The 21,772-nt window shown below is 37.4% G+C and overlaps 1 protein-coding gene across 1 annotated transcript in view; it reads right to left on the reverse strand.

Annotated features, from left to right (window-relative positions):
* Positions 1–1,228: 1,228 nt before the first annotated feature.
* Positions 1,229–21,772, reverse strand: part of LOC128806849 (cytosolic beta-glucosidase-like) — a 150,489-nt gene continuing 129,945 nt past the window's right edge. Inside the window, 1 exon segment of the mRNA XM_053976682.1 lies at positions 1,229–1,347. Coding sequence (XP_053832657.1) covers positions 1,229–1,347 — 119 coding nt within the window.

Consider the following 21,772-nt stretch of genomic DNA (forward strand, 5'->3'; position numbering starts at 1 on the left):
TATTAGTGTTCTGAAGTCAGGAAACAGGATTAATCATACCCAAAATAACCAGAAGAAAGTGTGTTTATAATCCCTGTACATTCTCATTAGCCACTTGAAACCAGTCTCTGGAAATCTCTAATTGGGGAAGAAATTCTATACAAAATCTTTGCCCCTGAATTGACTGAATCAGGGCTCTAGGGGAAAAACAACATGATTAGCTTTGGCAGTTGGACTCAGCTGAAGGCCTGACTAAGAAAACAGATTCCCTTAAAGAATATTACTGCTCAGACCACACCTCTAACTGTGGTATGGACGTACCTACAGAAATTATAAATCTTATCCAGTGTGATTTTGAGTCCAAGGAAAAGGGCTCAGAGCCTGATTTTTGCCTTTCTGTTCCTATGAGGGTTACAACAACCACAGTTACTTATTAACAACTTTCTCCTTATTTTAGCATAGACGTCATATATCTAAATCCTGAGGGGGGGGTTTTCCTAGTTTTTAAGAAGAAACCTTTCCCTGTTTTTCCCCCCATGTCACTAGATGACACAAGGAAAAATGACGCACCACAGCTTTGGTCACGATGAAGAAACTAATTTATTTTCTCTGACTCCAATCTTTTATAGTTCTCAAAAGATGCCAGTGGATTGGAGGGTGAACGTGCCACCTCTCCAACGACACTGGACAAACTACCTGTACATCAAATTTCTCCGCCTCTATGAAAGAATGCAAAACAATAGGTTGTTTACAAAAAGTTGTGTAGGAAAGTTCTCTACAAGAATGTAAACTCAGAAGGCTTTAGAAAACTCTTAAAAATCAGGGTGACACCACTCTAATATGCTAGTTCTCATGGTTGGTTTTCTTGTGGTAACCTCTTCATCTGACCAGACTGTAGCTAGGACATTTAAGAGCTGAAAACTGCACAGAACTAATTTGACTACACAGATAGACTTGGAAACTCTATTTCCATTCTCCAGCAAGAGAATGACTCTTTGGTAAGTTCTGTAGCTTTTTTGCTCAGTCAAAGAAACCTGGGATGGTAGCTGAACGTCACTGACCACACCTTTTGTGATGGCTGTGTTGACAGAAAACGGAAAAGCTACTGAAATTATCAAAATGGAGCCAACCAAAGTCCAGGGGGTGAAGCACCAATCTTGTCCTCCTGTTCCGTTCTGCTGTTCTGTTCTGCCTTCACAGTGATGGTAAAACACATAAGAAGCTGTGGAGGAAGAATGGGAGAGGAGATCTAGGACTGTGGAGGACAAAGCTGAGAGAGTCCACCACAAGTTACCAGTGCAAGTGCTCCATATGGAATAATAATGGTGAAGCGGGATGTTTTTGAAGAACCCTGCTGGGATGAAAAAGCTGTGTAGAGAGGGTAAAGTCAGGGTAAGGACAAAAATTGAAAATACATCATCTCTGAAGATGGTTGAGTAAAAGCAGAGCTGGGACACAGGGCGAACTTAGAAAGTTTGTACATAAAACTGAAAAAAAAAGAAAGCTAAAGGCGCACCAAAGGAACAGAGAATACTTCCATTAGCTCTCTTATGATGTAAAAATTGGAATAGCTATATATTCTGGCCAGGCAAATGTATGCAAATGTATGTAAATGTCATGCAGATTGTATCTTCAGCTTTTTTGATGCCCAATGTAGTCAGGTTTATAATATAGTTATCCAGAGGAATCAGTGAATTTTTGCTGGCGAGGCAGAAGCGTTTGGGTATGGATGGAGATCAAGTAGTTTTTCTTCCAATTCTACTTTAATGACTGAAGCAGGGTGGATAACTCTCTGAATTAGGCCATGTGCTAACTGGAAATCATCTGTAAAAAGGATCAGAGAAGCCATGTATCTATGCATTGAAATAAAGGGATATATGTCTTCTACTAGGAATTCCAAACTATGAGATAGTTGCTATAAATCTCACTTTAATTTTTTTGATTCATTTAAGGAGTCACCAGGGATTTAGGGAAAATCTATCCAGAGTTAAATATCTGTATCTTGTAAAATTAGCTAATGTACATATTACATTCATTTAAAATATTTTTTTTACAAGCAGATAGTATATACTGGGCAGTGCAAACCATCATTCTGTACTCTATACTCTATACTCTATATATATTTCTATTTAATTATTTTATATTTCTGTTTAAGTGTTATTACCTGAGTTTTCACATTGCATATGGCTTTTTGATGAGTCCTGAAAAGACAACTGAATGCATCTGCCCTTCAACAGACAAAGAGGCTCAAAGACAGGAGAGGGAAGAAGATAACAGTGGCTACTGTTTGTGGAACATTCCCAAACATTTTTTGCAAATAGTTGCTCAAATGAATGAGCTGTAATTAACTATTCACATCCTTTTTGTGTTTGCTTTCCACAAATATTCCAGCATATTGGTTTATTGGCATGAATGATCAATGCAGTGATGACTTTGCATTTGTAATTATTATTATTTTTACTAGCAGGCAGATTCTGAGAGATATCCTCAACCAATTAGGAAAAAACCACATGACTAATATGTCCAATAGCAAAAGTGCCTTCTGAATTTCTAATATCAGACACTTTGATTAAACTGCCATCCAATAACCTGCATATGAAAAATATTTATAGAAATTATTTAACAAAAAAAATCAGATAATTGCATGTGAAAATTACAAATAGAGAATGAAGCAAAAGGCCCCTCATCACAAATTAATTATTATGTACCCAGTTCTGTTGCTGATATATGACTTTCTCTAGTATTTCAGCTACACAATCACGTTTTATAGAAACCTGAACTGCCCAGCAACTGGGTGACTCAAGGTAATTCAGTGACTGTATTTCACCACTACATCCAGAAAGTAAAGTGCAACCAATAGTTAAGTTCAGCCCTGATGGTATCAGGGAAGTCTGAGTTAAGCTGTAACATGCTATTTCACCTTGACTGAATCTTCATCATCTTATCTTTATCTAACAGGTCCCCCACCAACTGACAGAAAAAGTTAAGATGCTGGACTGAGAAGCAGTGGTTTCATGTGTGAAACAAGCTTTTCATTGGTGAATTTATAATAACAGAAAACATTCAGTTTTCTGTTTCACTTACAGAGTAATGTCTCAGAGAGAAAGAAATGCAGTGTCCCATTTTTGAAGGATGCTTTCCTAGCTAATAGCAGCACATTGCAGTTTCCTCTGGAGATGCAGCACGTCCCATTTCAGACTACTAAGTACCACACATCAAGGGTGTTTCAGCTAAATTCTGTAAGTGATGGATTTTTTAAAGTTTTAGTTTGCCCCTCTCATTATTAAATCTGTAGCTGTCTCAGGAAGTTTTGTCACGTCTACCTTCTCTTTATTATGGAACAGCAGTATTCTCCCAGTTGTTAAGGTTGCACCTAGCTTTTAAAGTCCTATATTTGCCCTTCTTTAACTTTGGCTTAGAAATTGGTTTGGCCTTAAAATTTCCATACTTTGAAGGAAAAGAAGGATAATTAATTTTCTTCAAACAGTGTATAATCAAACTATTTTTAATTTAGAGGTCAATTAAAAATTACCCTGATTGAAAATTTACTTATTTAATATTTTGCTACCTCTAAGTCAAAAGCTGCTTATTATAACCTCTTAAAACTTTTCCTGCACTTAGATTCTTTTGATAACTCTCATGCTTCTTAATTAAACATAACTCCCCCAAACTGCAATTTTGAGAGTGAAGTATATTTTTCCTGCAGATTACCTTTGGCCATATTCTTGTGCCTTTATTTCAGCAGATACTTTTGATTTCTGTTGGATTCAGTAGGAAAAAAGTGTTGGCTCATTGGTTCATTCTGCAAGAACAAATATGTTTCTTAAGAAGAAATAGTAAGGTATCTCCACCATATGTGCAACTAGGAAAAAAAAAAAGATAAATAGTCTAATTTTTTAATGGTCATTTGAAAAAGGAGAGTGTGGTGGGTTGACCTTCACTGAATGCTACATGCACCCCACCCCAGGCCTTATCCCCTACCCCTTCCCAGCTGGACAGGAGAAAACAAGATAGAAAATGATTCATAGGTTGAGATAAGGCAATTTGCTAAAGCAAAAGCAAAAGCTGAGTGCAAACAAGCAGAGGGAAAAAAACGTTTTTTTCTCCTTCCCATCAGCGAGCGATGTCGAGCCACTTCCTGGGAAGCAAGACTTCAACACGTGTAGTGGTTGCTTTGGAGAGCAAATATTGTAAATAGTGAATGCTCCCCTTCTCCCTCCCTTAGCTTTTGTGTATGAGCTGATGTCATACCTGTGGAATATCCCTTTGGTTAATTTGGGTCAGCTGGTCTGGCTGTGTCCCTTCCCAGGATCTTGCCCACCACTAACCTACTGATGGGGGAATGCTGACAGACAGCACTGATGCTGTGCCTGCTCAGCAGTTCCAAAACACCGGTGTGTTATCAATACCTTTCCAGCTACCAGTGAAAAGCACAGCACTGTGAAGGCTGCTATGGGAAAATAAGCTCCATCTCAGCCAGACCCACTACAGACAGCCAGGCAGATCCTGTAAAAATCAGTAAGGATTTTATTTATTACGAAGTTCTCTGGATTAGTGTATCAACCCATGTCAGTAATGTGCTCCTGAAATGAACCTTTTGATCATTCCCATCCACCAAACCTACCTGGGTCCCGTTGTGTCCAGGAGTCCTGTCTGGAACTAGTCCTAAGGAAGGACACCTGAGAAATGCCATGTGAATGCCAGGTACTCAGTGTCTGCTGCTGCTTCTCATAGGTCTGCTCTAGTTGTATCACTCTACTTGTTTCTCTTGACATAGCCAGAAGACTACAGAACTCTTTGTGGAAGGTGAAAGCAGCTGCCACAAGACCAGTAGCACATGCAGCATTTGGAGAACACCCAAGGGCCCAAGTTAGCAGTCAGAAAAAGCAGGCAATAAACAAGGAAAGTTAAAAGGCATATAAAAAGAATGTATTACTGATGGGATGGAGAACGAATATTTTAACTAAATCAGAAACAAATGAAATCCTCCAAATGGCAGAGATCCAGAACTTGACCAGGACTGCAAAATTGTCAATCACTATGCAGGAAAAACAGAAGTATTCATCATTAGCATGATGTATTCATCTCTTAAAGTGATTAATTAAGTACTTTCTATTCTATTAGTAACTGGGAAGGATGTGAAACAAAAACCATTAAGCATTTTAGAATCTACTGTGCCCAATAACTTGCACCCAGTAGTATTAAAGAATTGGTTTAGGAGCTCTCTGAATATTAATGTTGATTTTGAATAAATCTTTATTTCTGGGGAAAATATTCCACCGGACTAGTAAAGAGTGCTGCTCTTTTTAAAAGAGTGAAATGAGATGACATGAGGAGCTAAAGGCTACTTAGTCTAATACCAGCTTCTTTTAAAACTATGGAAGGCCTTGTATGGGACACAATCAATAAAAAAGTTCGATTTTGGCATAAATAGTGCCAGTTACTGTGGTTTTATGGAAAATAGATCTTTTCAAGAAAATGTGCTAACATTTTTTCATAATATCAGCTAATTCTGGGTGATAATTTTTTGACATAATATACTTAGATTTCTGTGATTAATTTCACCACATTTGTTACATTACAAATTTTAAAAATAGCAGTGTATAGACTCAGTACAGATCAGTGTAAGAAACTAATAAAATAGGTTAAAAATCTCCTAATGCATAAAGCACAGTTAGGAATTGCAAATGGGATCCAATATAAAATGAAGGCATTTATAACTATTGCATAGAACTTTAGGAATCATTTGGAATTAATCATATGTGATACTTTGTATTCTTCAGAACTCTAGGATGATTATGAGGGAGGTGCTCAGAGAAATTTAAGGGTAGAGATGTCTGAAAATCTGTGACACATTAGCCCTCCCTAATGGAGTTTGGCTGAAATAAAGGCTGTTTCTATCAGTTGTTACCCCTGAAAATTCTGGGCACCTCTATGCCTATCACTCTCTTTATGAATCCCCTTCAATTCTTGGCCCCAAAGATTTTCTCATTTTCAGATTCTTACTGCAAATTATATGAAACAGTGCATCTTTTTTCCATTTTCCTCTTTCTAGTTCCTTTGCCTTTCCTTTTGAGTGTGTGTTTTATAAGACATACATTCACTTTAGCCTTCATTACAGTTTGTAAATTTGACATCCATTTTTTCATGGTCAACAGCCCCAGTGACTTCCATCTTTTTTCATAAGAGCACTTTTTAATGCTCTTGATCATTCCCATTGTCCTTCACTGAACCCTCTCTAAATCAGCATTATTGTTTATAAGATGGAGTCACTGGTACTGCACACAGTATTTCAGATCAGACTATAGCATTGGCAGTTTAATCCTTTCTCTATTAGTTCTCATTCTTTATGCATCTTAATATGTTTGCTTATCTTGTACAGCTGCACATTAAGCAGAAGTCTTTACTGAAGTAATTTACAAGGATAACTAGGTCCCTTTCTAAAGTTGGTACGCTAATTTAGAGCTCTGTGAGGTGTTGACTAATTCATATTTTTTCCACCTGGTATACCTTACTTTGCTTTTGTTGATAATTCATTTGTCAGAGTGAGTAGGTCACACAGTTCTGTTTGTTTCAGAACTTGCACACAAACATCTCTGAACTTATGCTGAACTATTTTTTATCCCTTGCAAATTTTGCTGCCTCACAGCAATTCCCACTTCCTAGATGATTAATAAATAAGTGGATGAGCAGGAACCTTGGGGCCCACTGCTGTTATCCTTTGACATGATGAAATTGACCATTTAATCCTGCCCTTCACCTCCTTTTCCTCCACCACTTCTTGATCCATCACTACTTAGCTTCTTTCATAGCTTCTTGCAAAGAATTTTGTCAGTGGCCCAGAGAGGTTAGAATAAATTATGCTAGCTGCTCTTCTTTATTAACATATTCAAGAAGTTAGTTCTAGGAGATTAGCACAATAATATTTCCCTCTGCAGGAATTGCACTGATTGGCCCCTATTTGGTCATGGTCTCCCAAGTGTTTTGCTACTTTGTTTTAAATTATTATTTCAACTAATTCATAGTGTTCACCCATAAGGCTTCCTGGTCTATCATTCCTCAAAACACCCAAACCCTCTTTGAATATCTAATTTAAAGACCATTTCCATATTCATTCTGGTGTTCTTCCGTGTATTTATCCATTATCTGCAGGTAGAACTGTATCTTTAATGGCAGAATTTCCAAGTAGTGGTTTGATGGTAAAACTAAAACTGATGAGGCAAGCTGTAAGCACCTAGGAATGTGGCTTTTGGGTAGACAAGCAGAGTACAAGCAGCTTGTAATAGGAAGTGCTATTGCCAATGAATATATAATTCCTTACTCCTCTTGTTACTGTGAGTACTTTGGTACCTGGGCCCAAAGTTCAGAGAGAACAAAGAGGCTGAGACAGAGACAAATAAGGTTTGAAACAAAAAGCACTCAAAGAGCTGAAGTACAAAATTCTTAGCAGGGAATTAAGGAAGCTTAGCCCATCTTCTGTATTCAGATCAACAGGTGACTTACCTGTGTTCAACAAATATGTAAAAGGAGAAGTTACTTCTGATCTTTAGAAATGGAGCACAAAATGTCATGCAAAGGTGCTGGTTATGACTGGCAGCAAAAGGGTTATAAAGAAGAATTAGTGCATGCTTTTTTAACCTTAAGATTTACCAGGCTGTGAAATACTTTGCCAATTGGTGGCATTTCACTCACTTTAAGTATTAAAGCCAAGAGCAAATTTCCTGGTAAAAGATATGTTGAGAAAGAATTTAAAGGTTACCAAGGAAGTTACCAAGGAAAATTGTTTGCATGTAAATCTATTTGTTATCACAAATATTATTAGTGACTACTTATTGTATATAGCACAGCTTATTGGTTCTGTCAGTGGGCTACATTCTCACTGGCTTGCTTTTTCTTAGCAGCTCAGCAACTCATTTTGGTTCCTTTAAAAACTCAGCAAATCAGCAAATGGAGCTTGTCTATGAAGCTTAACTTGATCTATGTCAAGGTGTCAGGAGTTAGAGGAAGCTCCTGGATATGCAGCTGGAAAGAGGAGAGGCTTTTGAGTGCTGAGAGGAGATAGTGGGACCAAGCATGCTGCTCTGAAAGTGTGGTCCTCACCAAACCTAAGTGGAGAGGATCATGAGCAGCTTTGGGTGTAGCTGTGTATCCACTGCCTTTGTCTATTCTACCTGACCTGTGGATATCCCCATGCCATCCCCTCATCACCTCTGAAGGAGGAATATATCACAAAGAGGAGCAAAGAGCTGCTGAGCTCAGCACAGCATGCCCCCCTCTATATGTCATATCACTATTAAGGTATGCCTCCCCAGTCAAGAACACCTGAATCAGACACTCACAGTGGTCTCCAATGACTTCCAGGTTGACTCAGCTGAGATTGTACAGTACACTTAAATCCCCACACCTTCAAGTGTTATGTGGATCTAAAATCCGAGAACTTGCCAGAAATTAAAATAGAAATCAAAAACTATGTTCTGAATTATGAGGCAACATTTGGAACCAAGTGTTGGTCAGCCTCAAACAGCAGCCCAGGTATCAGGAAAGACACACCAAATTCTGACAATGTGTTGATCTTAAAAGGAAAGTTGTCTCAACTCAGTCCCTGGCTTGTCATTTTCACAAATATTCTAGTAAAGAAGTTGATTAGCATGAAGCAGACAAATTCTATGTTCCTACCTTTTGCTGTTGTACCAAGGAACTGAAACATGAATTGTGGTTACCAGCTATGCAGGACTACTTGGGTAATTGACAAAAACTTTTAACCTGAGAGCTACAGAGTAATAAGAATTCTCAGTTTATAAATGGATTTTGGGTTTATATTTACAGAGTAAAATCTGAATTATTTATCCAGATCTCAGCTGCATGATTAAAAATACTCTGCAGAACTAATGATTACTAAATTTATTCTTTGTTTGTACCTGCCATTTGTTTCTAAAACCATAAGGAAAACAAAAATATTTCAATAAATAATGATATCCTGAGGTCAACCCACTTTTGTTTGGTTTTTCACTTGTGAATGTACTTTTTCAGCCACTTTTTATTGATTTAGGATATGCTTAAAATACAGATTTGGTAGCTTCTACCCTGCCCATAAGTGGGTAAAATGCTGCAACACTTTGTGACCATATTTCAAGTACATATGCTGATGACATATTCTTATATTCTGACATATTCTGACTAACTGGCAAAGTAGGACTAGGCTTAGATAGCTCTCCCCTCCACTGCCCAAAGCATTTGCTTAACTCCACAGTCTCCCTGTTTCAACTGAAGGAAATTTGTTTTTTTCTGAGAATTCTTCTTTCAGAAAGGGTCTCAAAATTCAGTCTCAGTGAGGGTCTAAGCATCCCAAGCTGACAGTCCAAGATGATGGCAGTCATAGCATGCCAGTCTGGGAAGATGCCAGGCAGTACTCCAGCATTATGCTGCTTTCTTTGTCCTTGTCTGCCTCCATTTCAAATAGACATAATGAAAAGAGAAAAAGAGGAAACAAGTGCCTGTTGTCCATCAGAAATACAAGTGAGACTGATATTTTCAGTCTTTCATATGGGTACAGTGTGCTCAGATGATATTTTGGCACAGCCCTCAAGTTCTTGCCAGCTTTAGTATTGTAAATCATCATGTAAAACACCAGAACTCTGAACCTGATCTTCGACCTAGTATTTCCAATGAAATAGAGTACTAGCATAAACCCCAGATCTTCAGCTAGGTAGTGACTCTAAGCCACAGTTTGCACATGAAGAGCAGGCTAACTTGCCCACTGCTTTAGACAAGTTAGACCAATATCCTTATGTGGATTAAGGTTCCCATTGAGAATCATAGAAATAAAGTGTCTTGATACCTGCATTGCAGCTACACTTTCAAGTCACTTGGCTTTCTGGTTCACTTGCAGGTCCTGGGCCACTGCTCATCAACAAATACTGCTTGTCTGTGTTATTTTGCCCTTGCATTACTCCTTGGGACTAATTCAGTATTTTTTCTTTAATATCTAATTTGGGTGAAACATAAGACAGCTTCCCTCAAGTGGCAGTTCACTGCAGGCCATGTAGACAACTACTGGGTTTGCCTCATACCTTTTTATAAAATATTGCTAATTAATCCATGTAGAATATCTAAGGCAATAAATGTAATGCTTGGGAACGGAAACACTGGGGGCATGCCAGAAACATTACTCTAGTGAGCTGTGACAGTTCTCAGGTTTAGGCAATTTTAAGTGAAAAAAAAAAAAAAAAACAAAACCGATGTATGCATTAAGGCCACCATTTGCACTTTCCAAGGGTACAAGGGATCATTGGTTAGATGATCCCTCCCTTGGTTAGATGATCCCTCCCTGTTCTGGAGGAAGCTAAATCAGAACAATGTGAAATGTACAGTCTGTCACTCAGCCTGTGGCTGAGGAATCACTGGCCAACACAGATGACTTTACCAAGGTAAGTGCAGTTTTTGAGATGGTGCAACTTTGCCTTGGATATTATCTTTGAAATGGGACCATCACACTTTCCAAACTCACAGGAATGTGAGAACAGAAGCACTGTGAAGTACTCTTGCAAAAGCAACTCCACTAGTCAAAGGTGGAGTGAAACATGAAAGATTTGTCCCTTTAGAGACAGTAATCTCCAATTTACCCACTGAACTTTTGGAGCTTGGATATATTGTTAGAGTGCAGAAGGCCCTTGGGTCAGATTGTGAGTTTCCTAGCACATGTGATCTTTGTGCTGGCACAGAAACTTCTGTGGCACTGCTGCAGCCTGGGGAGCAGTTCAGGAGCACCTGCCCAAAGAGGAATGGCATACAGGTAGGGACAAGGTGTGGCAGCAAGGCAGGAGAAGTGCTCTTCTGAACCCTGGGGGTTGTGATTGCCTGAACTGGGCATGGAGTGAGAGCCAAATGCAGCCAGGCTGGGGTGTCAGAGCAGTTCTGCAAATGCAAGTGGTAAGGGTGTCACTCCTTTCCATGAAAATGCTTGCTGCCTAAATCTCAGCCCATGAAGTACGGGGTGCTGTTAGAGATGAGTTGTTCAGTGGAAACTAAATTAAACTACTCTGGAGATCGTAGGAGTGAAGGATTTCATTTCCTAGAAAAAAAACTGATTTAAAAATGCTTATCCTACCTCTCTGTCCATCTATCATAGGTAATTCCAGGTGCCTATCACTGTCACTACCAGTCCTGTATTGGAAATCTCTTTATAAAATCAACTCATCTCACATGATATTTTCAAAGGGTTCAACAAAAGCAGATCCTAGGAGCAAAAAAACCTCTTTCAGCTCTGCAATTACCTCTGATTTTAGCCAGATTAAAATTATAGAGAAGAGTGGAATTTTAATTATCTTGAAATTCTGGCATAAACGCCTAATTATGATGTTTTTGTTTTGAAGGCATTTCATAAGCAGGTGATATAAATAAATTCCTGAACAGAGGCTCTGTAGAGGAATAGACAATGGGAGCTTTGGCACTCCAAGTGTACTGATCGAGTGAGGATTCACAGATGGATGATTTGTATTTTACTGTGGTTTCATTGGACACTTTTGAATACAAATAATATTAAAATATATTACCTTAAGCAATAAGGAAAAGACAATTCATAAGGGAGATACAAAGAAAAACTTTTTTGATCAAAATTTAGTAATTAAAAAATTTCTAGTAAGAATTACTATTAAGTGTTTTGCTAGCTGCTACTGTCTTAATGTAGAAGCCAGATGAATACACACTTTGGTGAGAAATAATTTTTTCTTTTGTTATATCTTATATATTTGCATTTAGACAGTACTCCTGTAATATGTCAAATTTTGCACAAAACTAGAATTTCATACATTGAGAGGAAAAGAAAGATAGAACGGTTATGTGTCAAAGACAGGCAAAGAAGCAAGAGAGAAAAGAGAATGATGGACTTATGAAGAAATTAGGAAGCAAAGGGGACACTAATAAAAGGGCACAGATATGGCAAAGGGAAAGCTTGAAGAAAATGAGACAAAAAGTCATATCTTCAATGTCACATATTTTAATACATTGAAATGACATTGAAATGCTTGAATTTTTTTTTTTTCTATTCTTAAAAATATTGGAAAGGGGAGAGACATGGAGAGAATGAAGGAGCTTATATTTCCTTTTATTCAGTCCTTAAAGAAAATAAAATCTCAAACACTGGCATACTGTAGCCAGACTCCTGGCATTGCAATACCTTGTTCATGATGCAAGAATGTTGTGGCTCATCCAGAGAATCATCTGAGTCCCCACCTGCCTGGGATTAGACCCAGCCAAAGGCCTGCAATATGTTTGCTCACCTTTTGGCACTAGGAAACACAGAGGACTGAAATACAACTTCTCTGAGCAAGTGTTTTCATTTCATATCACCCTCTGCAAAAGTATATTTTGCATGACATCAGCAGATCTGCCAGCACCCCAGTTGCCTGCCAGTTCTTTCTAGAAAGAGTCTTCTCTGAAGTGCAGCAGTAAATGCTGTAAAGATCAGTTTGGGTTTTGTCTGCACCAAAGAGCAGCACCACTGCACTGATGGCAGGGAAGCAGTTTAAAAATAAATGGGTCAAGCTTTAGTCAGCTGTTCACTGAAAAAATCCCCAACAAAAACCAGCAGGACATTTAAAAAGTCACCTCCTGTTCTTTTATATCTAGAGGAGAACACAAGCCTCCTAGCAGCAACAGCAGGTATTTCTTACATGCTTCAGTGCAAAGTCAACTGGTGGGGCTTAAATGTCCTTTCTTTGCAAAGTGCATCAATTACGTGCACAAAGGCCCTTCCCTCTGGTGTGCTGTGAGCAGCAGCCTCTCTGCCAGAGCAGCAGGAGCAGGCAGCTGAGGCAAGGTGCCACTGCAGGCAACAAGTTAAGCCTCCCCACCTGGCTCCACTCACCCTCACAGCATGTTCTTGCAAGCTCAGTTGAAATATACCACAGGACCCTTCCTGAATCACCTGGCATCAAAACTAGGGGTACTGTTAATTGTTTTGGTATCCCCCTGTATCTATTTTACATCTTTTGTCTCAGCTCTCTGCATAGTGACCTCTGAGGACTGGATGGCTGTAGCTGTTCAGCCCCAGCTAAGCCAGTGCAACCACTGTGACCACAGCAGCTCACTACTGACCTAGAGATTATTTCTCCTCCTCTCCCTCACCTCAGCCCCCCCATCACCTGACTCTGTTGCTCATTTAATCACTCCCTAATGTGTTTCAGTGAAGATGAGCCAGACTGGTTCACACTATTTAAATAGCAAGGCTCACTTAATCTGACTTGCTGTTACCAAAATGGGTGAGGGACAATGCCATAAAAAGTTGAACCAAGGGGAATATTTTCTGGTAGAAGACTTAAAATGGACAAGATGAGATCATTAAAGCCTTCCCCCAACAGATATTTAACAAAGTACAGCCCTGCTGACACCTTATAGACTGAAAAGCAAGAAAGAGAACAAATGGGAAGAATGAGCTATTCTGCATTACTTGAACCTGAATTAGAGAGGCTGAAGCACATAGCACATAGCCTGCTGATGGACAAGCTATGCCAAAGAGCACTTAGATCCCTATAGAATGCCTGAAACACTTACATGAAATTGAGCTATTGTACAGTAATTTGAAGGCTAGAGTACAGGAATAAGAAGCTTTTACATTTCTTTTTTAAATTTAAACATTTGGACTAAGAATATTTTTTGGACAGTGTAAGACCTTTTGAGAGGCACTACCCTCCAGTATTAGAAACTTGGGCTTTTCTGTTTGTTTAAATGATTAGTGTTTCTGGGCAGGAGAAGGATCTGGAGAAGCTCCAAGGTATAGTCATCCTTTCCCTTTTTTCCCTCTGCTTCTGAAACAGCAAACTGATTATCATATATTCACTTTTTCTAAAGGCAGAGAGCAAGATGCAGCACAAGGAGTGAAAAAAAAAAAAAAAGTTGCACTAAATCCTAAGGTTAGCCTGAGGTAATCCTAGAACTCTGACTAGCCATGGTGCTGTGTGTTTTGATGATGAAAATGCACACTGGTCAAAATTAGCAGATTGGAGAGTGAGTGTGTATGCATTGAAGTCTGCTTGACCTAAAATTTAAACTGGCATAAAACACTTCAGTTAGAAATTCTACCCCACTCTCATACCTTATTACTATTAATATGTCCCCTATCTATGGCACTTCAGTGCAGACTATCATAATTTAGTATTGCAATGCACCTATGTATCAGAGGGATACTCCCATTACAATTTTTGTATTGGGTATGTAGGCAAATATGTCTTAATATAAAAAACATGGAGGCACACTACTGTGACACTCTTAGCTCTATCCCAACCCCTCATGAATGAGGACATCTTATTTACTTCACATCCACCACCTACAAGAAAAATAGCAAAAGGCAGTCTGAAAATCTTCTGTCTTCATAAATTTTGTACACTGTATTCCAATTCATTGATGCATGGCCATAGTTTGACCATGATCTCTCACTAAAACAGAAACAGCATTTAAAAATTGCTCAAAGCAATCAAAAAGCATCAAAATGGAACTATTCAAGAGAGACAAAGTACATCAAAAGTACCTTCTGCCTCCACAGAATCCATTTTTCACCCTGGTTTACAACCACTTAGCTAGTCACCTGCCAATAGCCTTCGGAGAATTTAAGATGAATGTTCTTTTTTTTTTCCAGAAAATCCATAAACTCAACAGTTCTTGATGTAGTAGTTTTGTCACAAAACCTTTCCATTTGCTGTAATCAATACATGATCTAGCTTTCCCATATGATGTCCATGGATATCATTTGTGTAGGCAATAAAGTCCAGAAACCAGATTACTATTTTGTTTTTTGCAAATATGTATTTGTTTCTACTTTAGTTTGGGAAAGACAATGAAATACGGCTGGCACTGTTTTGGCTCTTTAACCAAGGAGCATCTCTTTTCATGACTCAGTAGGACTTGAAAAGAAGAGGCTTAACCCAACAGTAGCATCCCTGCTAGTCAAGGATCAAAAAAAGCTATATGGTGAAACAGTTTCAGACTCTAGCTTGCAAACACACTTCTGTTAAATGAAAGGAGATACAGATAGAGCTCAAATAAGAACCAGAAGCAATCACAGTAATCAAGCCTACTTATATCTCATATAACACTGCTAGACTGGTAATACTGTGTGAGACAGCACAGACCATTTCTCAGTATTGTGGAATGAGTCATATATAAAATCACACTTGTAAAAAACATTAACTTTTGAGCCCACATATATTCTTCTGACATCTGTTTTATAACAGCAGGGTATAAACTAGGAATGTTTGCTATCATCATTTTGGATTTTGCAGTTTCTTTGCATGCAGTTTGAAAGGTAGTGCACCCATAGATTATGATGAAACAGTTGTTTGACTGGTTCCAAGATCCTGTAGAGCCAGACTATAACACCTACACATGCCCTTGATGAGCCATCATTCACTCCCATCAAAGGGAATGCTGACACAAATGCTAACTTTTCACCAATATCTGTAAGCATCAAATTACTGCTCTTTTTGCTTCACTGATGTAAAAGACCCCCCCCCCCCCCACCCTTCTTCCTTTATTTTTAAAGCAAATGCATCAAATGAAAATATTCAGGATAAGAGAATGCAGATCAGTTTGGTTTTACAGGTTCCCTTTGGCTCTGCTAATTCCCTCCAGAGCTGATCTGTGGCTGTCAAGGTTGGAGTGCCACAGTGACAACTTTTTAATGATCTGAGGCATATCGCCAAATAGTTCCTTTTTGATTTCCATCCAACACAAAAAAGCAGTATTAAATTTACCAACTCTTGTATCATGCTGCTGACATATCTAGAGGGTGATTAATTGTGCCACCAGAGTCTATGTAGAATTCTATTCTTGACAAAATGAGCTTTTAAAATCTATTTAATAACTATAATTATGAGTGAGGACAGAGACCCATAACTGTAAATGGGTTCTCTGTGTTTCTTATTTAAGTACTTGCCAACAACTGAAAGATGGAAAGCCAAAGAGCATTTTGTACCAGCAAGCAGAAATGCAGCAACTTTTCAGGATAAATTCTATCTTCTGCACGCAGTTTTGTCTAGTAAGAACCAATGAATCTATTAATCTGTTCTGCAAGACAATGGATAGCAATGACCTGTCAGCTTTATGAGATCCATCAACATCTTTCTGTATCTTTGTGAAGAAGGTCTATATGCCCTCTGCAGACTCTATATGACAGAGTAGCACCATTAACACTGTCATTGCTGCTGCTGCTGATACAGAGCTTCCTTTTCTGTGTTTCTAACACAGTTCTTTCATTAAGTCTCATCACACTGGGTTAAAATTTAGCAGATAGATAGATTCTTTTTCTCTCAGTGAGGGATTTTGACTTTAGGTGTTTTTTTTTTTTTTTTTTTTTTTTTGTTTTGTTTTGTTTTTTTTTTGTAAGCTATATTTGAAATGAAACCAGAAAAATAATTCTGAATTTGAATTTATATAGTTACAACAAATGAACAATATAGATATATTTGTATTCCTAGCTTTAAAGGGAAAAGCATATAAACCAACAGACAACAGTGGCAGAGCTATTGATATCTTGACACTGATACATTCCTTGTGTTGCATCTATATTGATTTGAAGAATGAGAAAAGAGAGGTAAAAATTTATGGGGACATTTTGGATGAAATTTTGCATTCATTTATTAAGTGAATTTTACAGAGTACTAAACCATTGACCCTATCACTTGGTCTTAGAGATTTATGGCTGAATCTCTAGCCTACTGAAGTCAATAAGGGCCTTCTAACAAAAGACTTCAAATCAGGACCTTGCTGCCTTACTCTTCACTCACATTAAACAATTTTATAGAAATATTACATCAGTGTAAAGCTATGAAGAAAGCAAATGTATTCCAGTTTTCAGGGAGGGAAAAAAGCACGTTTAGGAATTTAAAGTGTACATAGCTGTGTGTATTTATGTTCCAGACTTTGCTTTGCTTCTAACACAAAGAGTTCAGAGAGCAGGTAATGAAGGGAGGGTTAATGGGGACATAGGAGGAGTAATAAAGAACTTGGCTAATTACCCACAAGATTTAACATGGGAAAAATGCAAGCTAATATACCTCAAGGAAAAAAAATTATCTGCAGTAGAAATATTTAGCTAGAAGGAAAAACTTGGATGGTTTTAAGGTTGAAAAAGGTCTGAGTTACTGGAAGAACCAAAGAAGCTCATCTTAAACAGCAAGTTCTCCCACAATAAGATATATATTTAAAGTTCAATCTTCTTTGAGTACTCATGATCACACAGATACAGAGCTGCTATATAATGTATAAATATCCCACACATATTGGAGTTAAGCAATCTCTATGTAAAGTGCATCTACACTTTTTTCTTCACATTAATAGTGAATATATTAGTGAATGCAGTGCATGCTATTTTTAAATCACAAGACCATCCAAACTGTAGCAATATAACTCTCAAGGAGAGACTTTACCTGTACAAACAAGTCAAGTGGACAAATCTACAGTATATGTCAATAAAAAGGCAAATAGAACTGTATCTTTTGTAAATTTTTTAAACTCTCAAAATATATTTATTTATAAGCACTGCATTATAAAAAATTTGTCACTAAGTTGCTGACATTTGAGAGACAAGTAATAAGACACCAGTAACGTGGATGGACTGACCTGTGAAGAAATAACTATGTAGGTATGGTCATGGTATTTTACTCCCTAGCTAATAGGGTTTGCAAGTTGGGTACTGGTGTGGTTTAAAGACGTAGGTTGGGTGGGAATTAAAACAGAAATTTCTTGTTGTCACTTCTCCAGGAAGAAGGTAAAAAGGCATGCAGTATTATAACCACAAAGTATACTTTTGTATACTGAGATACAGAAGTATAGAAAAGATGTGTTGATATTCTGCCAATGTTTGAAGAACATTGGTAGAAGAAAAGCATAGAAGATTTATTTTAGGTGGTAGATTCCACTGTTGTGCATGTTCACAAGATGATTCAAGCAAATGTTTCATCTCAGTATTAGCAATAATCCTGACAATGCCCTTCCACAAGAAATTATAAAAAACTCAACAATTTGCCTTTAAGTCTAAAGTGAGACTTGAGCACAATTGTGTGTTGTAAGGACAAGGAAAACATGACAAACACCACTTTTCCCATCGCATATCTCAGCCAAGAGTACGGGAGCACTGAGTTTCCTACCTTCATGTCAGATTTGTTCAATCTGTACTGACAAATAGGCTTTACAAATGGCAATGGGTACTAGCCACAGGAAAGGAATTTTGGTATGGGTTTGATGCACAGATTTGCCTATACTGAGACGCCAAGTTATATCAAGTCCGAGTGTAAATTTCCAGGATTTCTGGGTTTTCTGAGGGGTTAAAGTAAGTCAAGTCATGTTGCCAATAGGAGCATACTGAGGATAGCTCCCAAAGTGCTCCATTCCAGCTGGTTGCTCTATAGACTCCGCAGGCACTTGGTGTAACTGGGTTCAACTGAATGTGCCAGAGAGGAGTGGAAAATTAATGAGCTCAGGACAAAGTGTATCTACTGCCCTGGTGGGGTCCTTCACTCTCCTTATCCTGTCCTTCATTGTCATACTTTTGCATACTGTTATTGCATATTTTCTTAAATTAAATGTGCAACTGAAATCATAACTTTGTGTCCTGTTGACCTCTGGCAAAGACTTATTTGCACAGCACTCAGTATAATAGGAGCTCACCTGATTGGGTCCCACAGGCTTTACTTTCATACAAATAATTATTGATGCCATTAGGATAAATGAACTTTTAGGCATCTGAGAAAATTATTTCCAAAGGAAGAAAGAAAAATGGAAAGCAAGTACCATGATATTAAGCTTATTTGACAAGGATATGCAAGGTAAAGAAAATTAAAATGTCATTGAGGGTGGGAAAAAGAAAAAACAAAGAATAAAATACAAAAAAATCACTTTCGAAGAGGGAGAGATATGAGAGAAGTTTAAAATTTAGTGGTCACAGAAGAAGGAACACCACAACGTGTCACATTAATAAGCATTGTAAGTAGGAATGTTGATTAACTCAGGAATGACTTATTATAATATAAATGACAGGCCCTAATGGAACTGAAGTGACAAAGTATGAAATGTGTATTAGAGAAAGCAAAATGAAAGCTAAATTCCTGTGGGACAAGTAAACCTTTAGAAAAATTTGTACAGGTTTGTTAAAAACTGGTAACTTAGAGGGGACAAGGAAATGAAACAGAATCTGGGCACAAAGAAAGGCGGTTGGTATCTTGCAGCTGAGTCTTGAAAGAAAAGGTACAAAAAAGGCGCTATTAAAACAAAGAGAAAAATAAAATGGAAGAATTTATATATAAACTGAAGGAAGAGAGAATAAAAATTTTTTTTTTTCTGTACATAATCCCACTGGCAAATGGCAGTGTACTGGTAATGATTACCCCTCCATAAGCCTAAATCATACCAGCATGCTTTCAAAGGACTCATCCTCAAGACTAAGCAAATGCATACCTCTTCATACCACAAGCAAAAAAGAAAATAGGCAATTTTATCCAAATGTGCTTAAGTACATATAATTCAATAGATGTTTGCAAAAAGGTTACTACAAATACTCTCTGTGACATAGAAGTCTTCATATATCAAAATAATCATGACTGCAAAATGTGTTCTAGTAAGAAATTACTGCCTGCATTAAGGAAATAAAATGAGTTTACATGGAAACATATAGTTTGTCCATTTTGGTAAAATTACTGGTTTCAATTAAATTACAAAATACCCAGAAATTTTGATTCCTTAACCTTTAAATTTCTGCAAATATAAATTGACCAGATCACAACTGCAATGATAGCTTCAGAAAAGATATCAAGAAACCTTACCAATATCACTGCATTTGCATGCTTACCACAAAACAAGTTGAGGCAGAGAATATATACTGCATTACAAGATATGCTATGCCTCATGAAATGAGCACAAATGAAGTGGGACAGGGAGGAGAAAATGATGAAATGGTGGAACTGAGGAGATGCATTCAGACAGAAGAGTGACTGCAAATGAAGCTGCAACCCTAGGGCTCAGCAGTGTGAAATGAATGTTTAGGTTAAATTATTTTGTTGGCAGTACCCTGAAAACTAAGAGCAGACATTTTGAATCTGGCACATTCAAAACTTTTGTTATAAAAGCTGGATATCATTGAGGTGGACTATAAAGAAATGCATAGAGGGAAATAAAGAAGAAAATATGCTATTAATATCAGGTAGGAAGGATTAATAACATAACGGAACCAATGAGAAAGTAATTTTACATTAGATATACTATTATTATTATTTTTTTAGCCTTATGCTTTTGGACTATGTATGCCAGCTATTTGAAATGCTTGTTTTATATACCATGTTATGTGACCAGAGTACAGAATGCCTAGATAGACATTTGTGACATATGGCTCACCATTTCTAGTCAGTGAAAATCTGAAGACTTTTGTACTGATTCAATTTTGTAAGTATTTTTAGTAAAATTAGAGACTGTTAGAACATTCTAATACAGTCTGATATTAATAAAATGCTGCCAACACCAACCTGGCAGTCAAATGAAATTTTTGAGAGCAAGCACACCATTTATACAATCGATGTAAACCACTCCAAGTGTGGTACTAAAACATGACATCCAAAAGGTGATCAATATAGAGTATTATAAAAATTGTTACCTCTACAGCAGTTCTTGTCCCAGCTAAGTAATTGGTTTTTTAGGAAGCATGATTAGGACAAAAGTAAAAAAAAATTAAGAACAATGGAGATGATTCAGAAATCAGAGACAGAGCATGTCAGAAAGGAGATAGCAGCTCAAAAGAGAGACCATGAAAATCCTGATCTATGACTAATGAGGGCAAACATAAAGGCAGCAAAAATAAATTTAAAACCAATTTTTGAAATTGTCAGTACCTGGCAATTCAGAGAAGTCTTTCAGCTGACAATAGAGTCCTCCATAAAGAGTGTAAGAAGTTCATTCAATGCCAAGGGTGTTGAGGGTAAAAAGGACTGAAAAAATCTAAAATTAGAGATAGCAAAAGTAGGATTAAAGAGATTTATATGAGGGAAATTGTACAAGATAGATGAAAAAGTATAGGAAAAAATTATCCAATGTCAGAAGAATTTTTAAATATTCCACACTGCAAGTGCACAGAAATTATAGGCATTTAGCCTGTGTTTGAGGGAACTAGAATTTGCACCAAAAACATCAACAAAGCATTCAAGTATTATGTTTGGAGGAAGAATTAATTTCAAAAATACATAGCAGTTCTCAAAGGATTTCAGTTGTTGTCATAAGCAAATGTGTGGGATCTAAACAGAAGGAAAAAAAAATAAAATGTGTTCTTGTTTTTTATTAGTGTCCCAAGGCAGGAGGAATTATTAATTAGTCCAGAAAGCTGACATGATACTGGAAATTAGAAGACGAATGGTGAAAGGTTAATGAAGGTTTAATAAAGGCAAGTAGACACATAGACCACTCATGAATGGTATATCAGAGTGGAACTATTCTGTAGCTGATACTCAATGATTCGAATATCCTATAAACAAAGTGGGGCATTCTGCTGAATAAATATGCCTCTGGGTATATAACAAAAGAGAAGTTTTAAGGTTTAATTAATTAGAGTACTTGCCTGACAACCAGAGGTACCTTTCACAGTGAGCTCAATGGTAAGTCAGTACTAAAACTGAGAATAAAACCTGAAGTTGTGTTCCAAGGATTCAGATAGCAAACTTCAATTAACATTAACAAGATATATTTCATTACACCAAAATAAAGTTTTAAGAGGTGAATTTTAAATCCTGACACAGACTTCTGCAATGGGACAAAGTAGGAT

The sequence above is a fragment of the Vidua macroura genome, chromosome 4 (genome assembly GCF_024509145.1).
Source record: "Vidua macroura isolate BioBank_ID:100142 chromosome 4, ASM2450914v1, whole genome shotgun sequence".
NCBI lineage: Eukaryota > Metazoa > Chordata > Aves > Passeriformes > Viduidae > Vidua > Vidua macroura.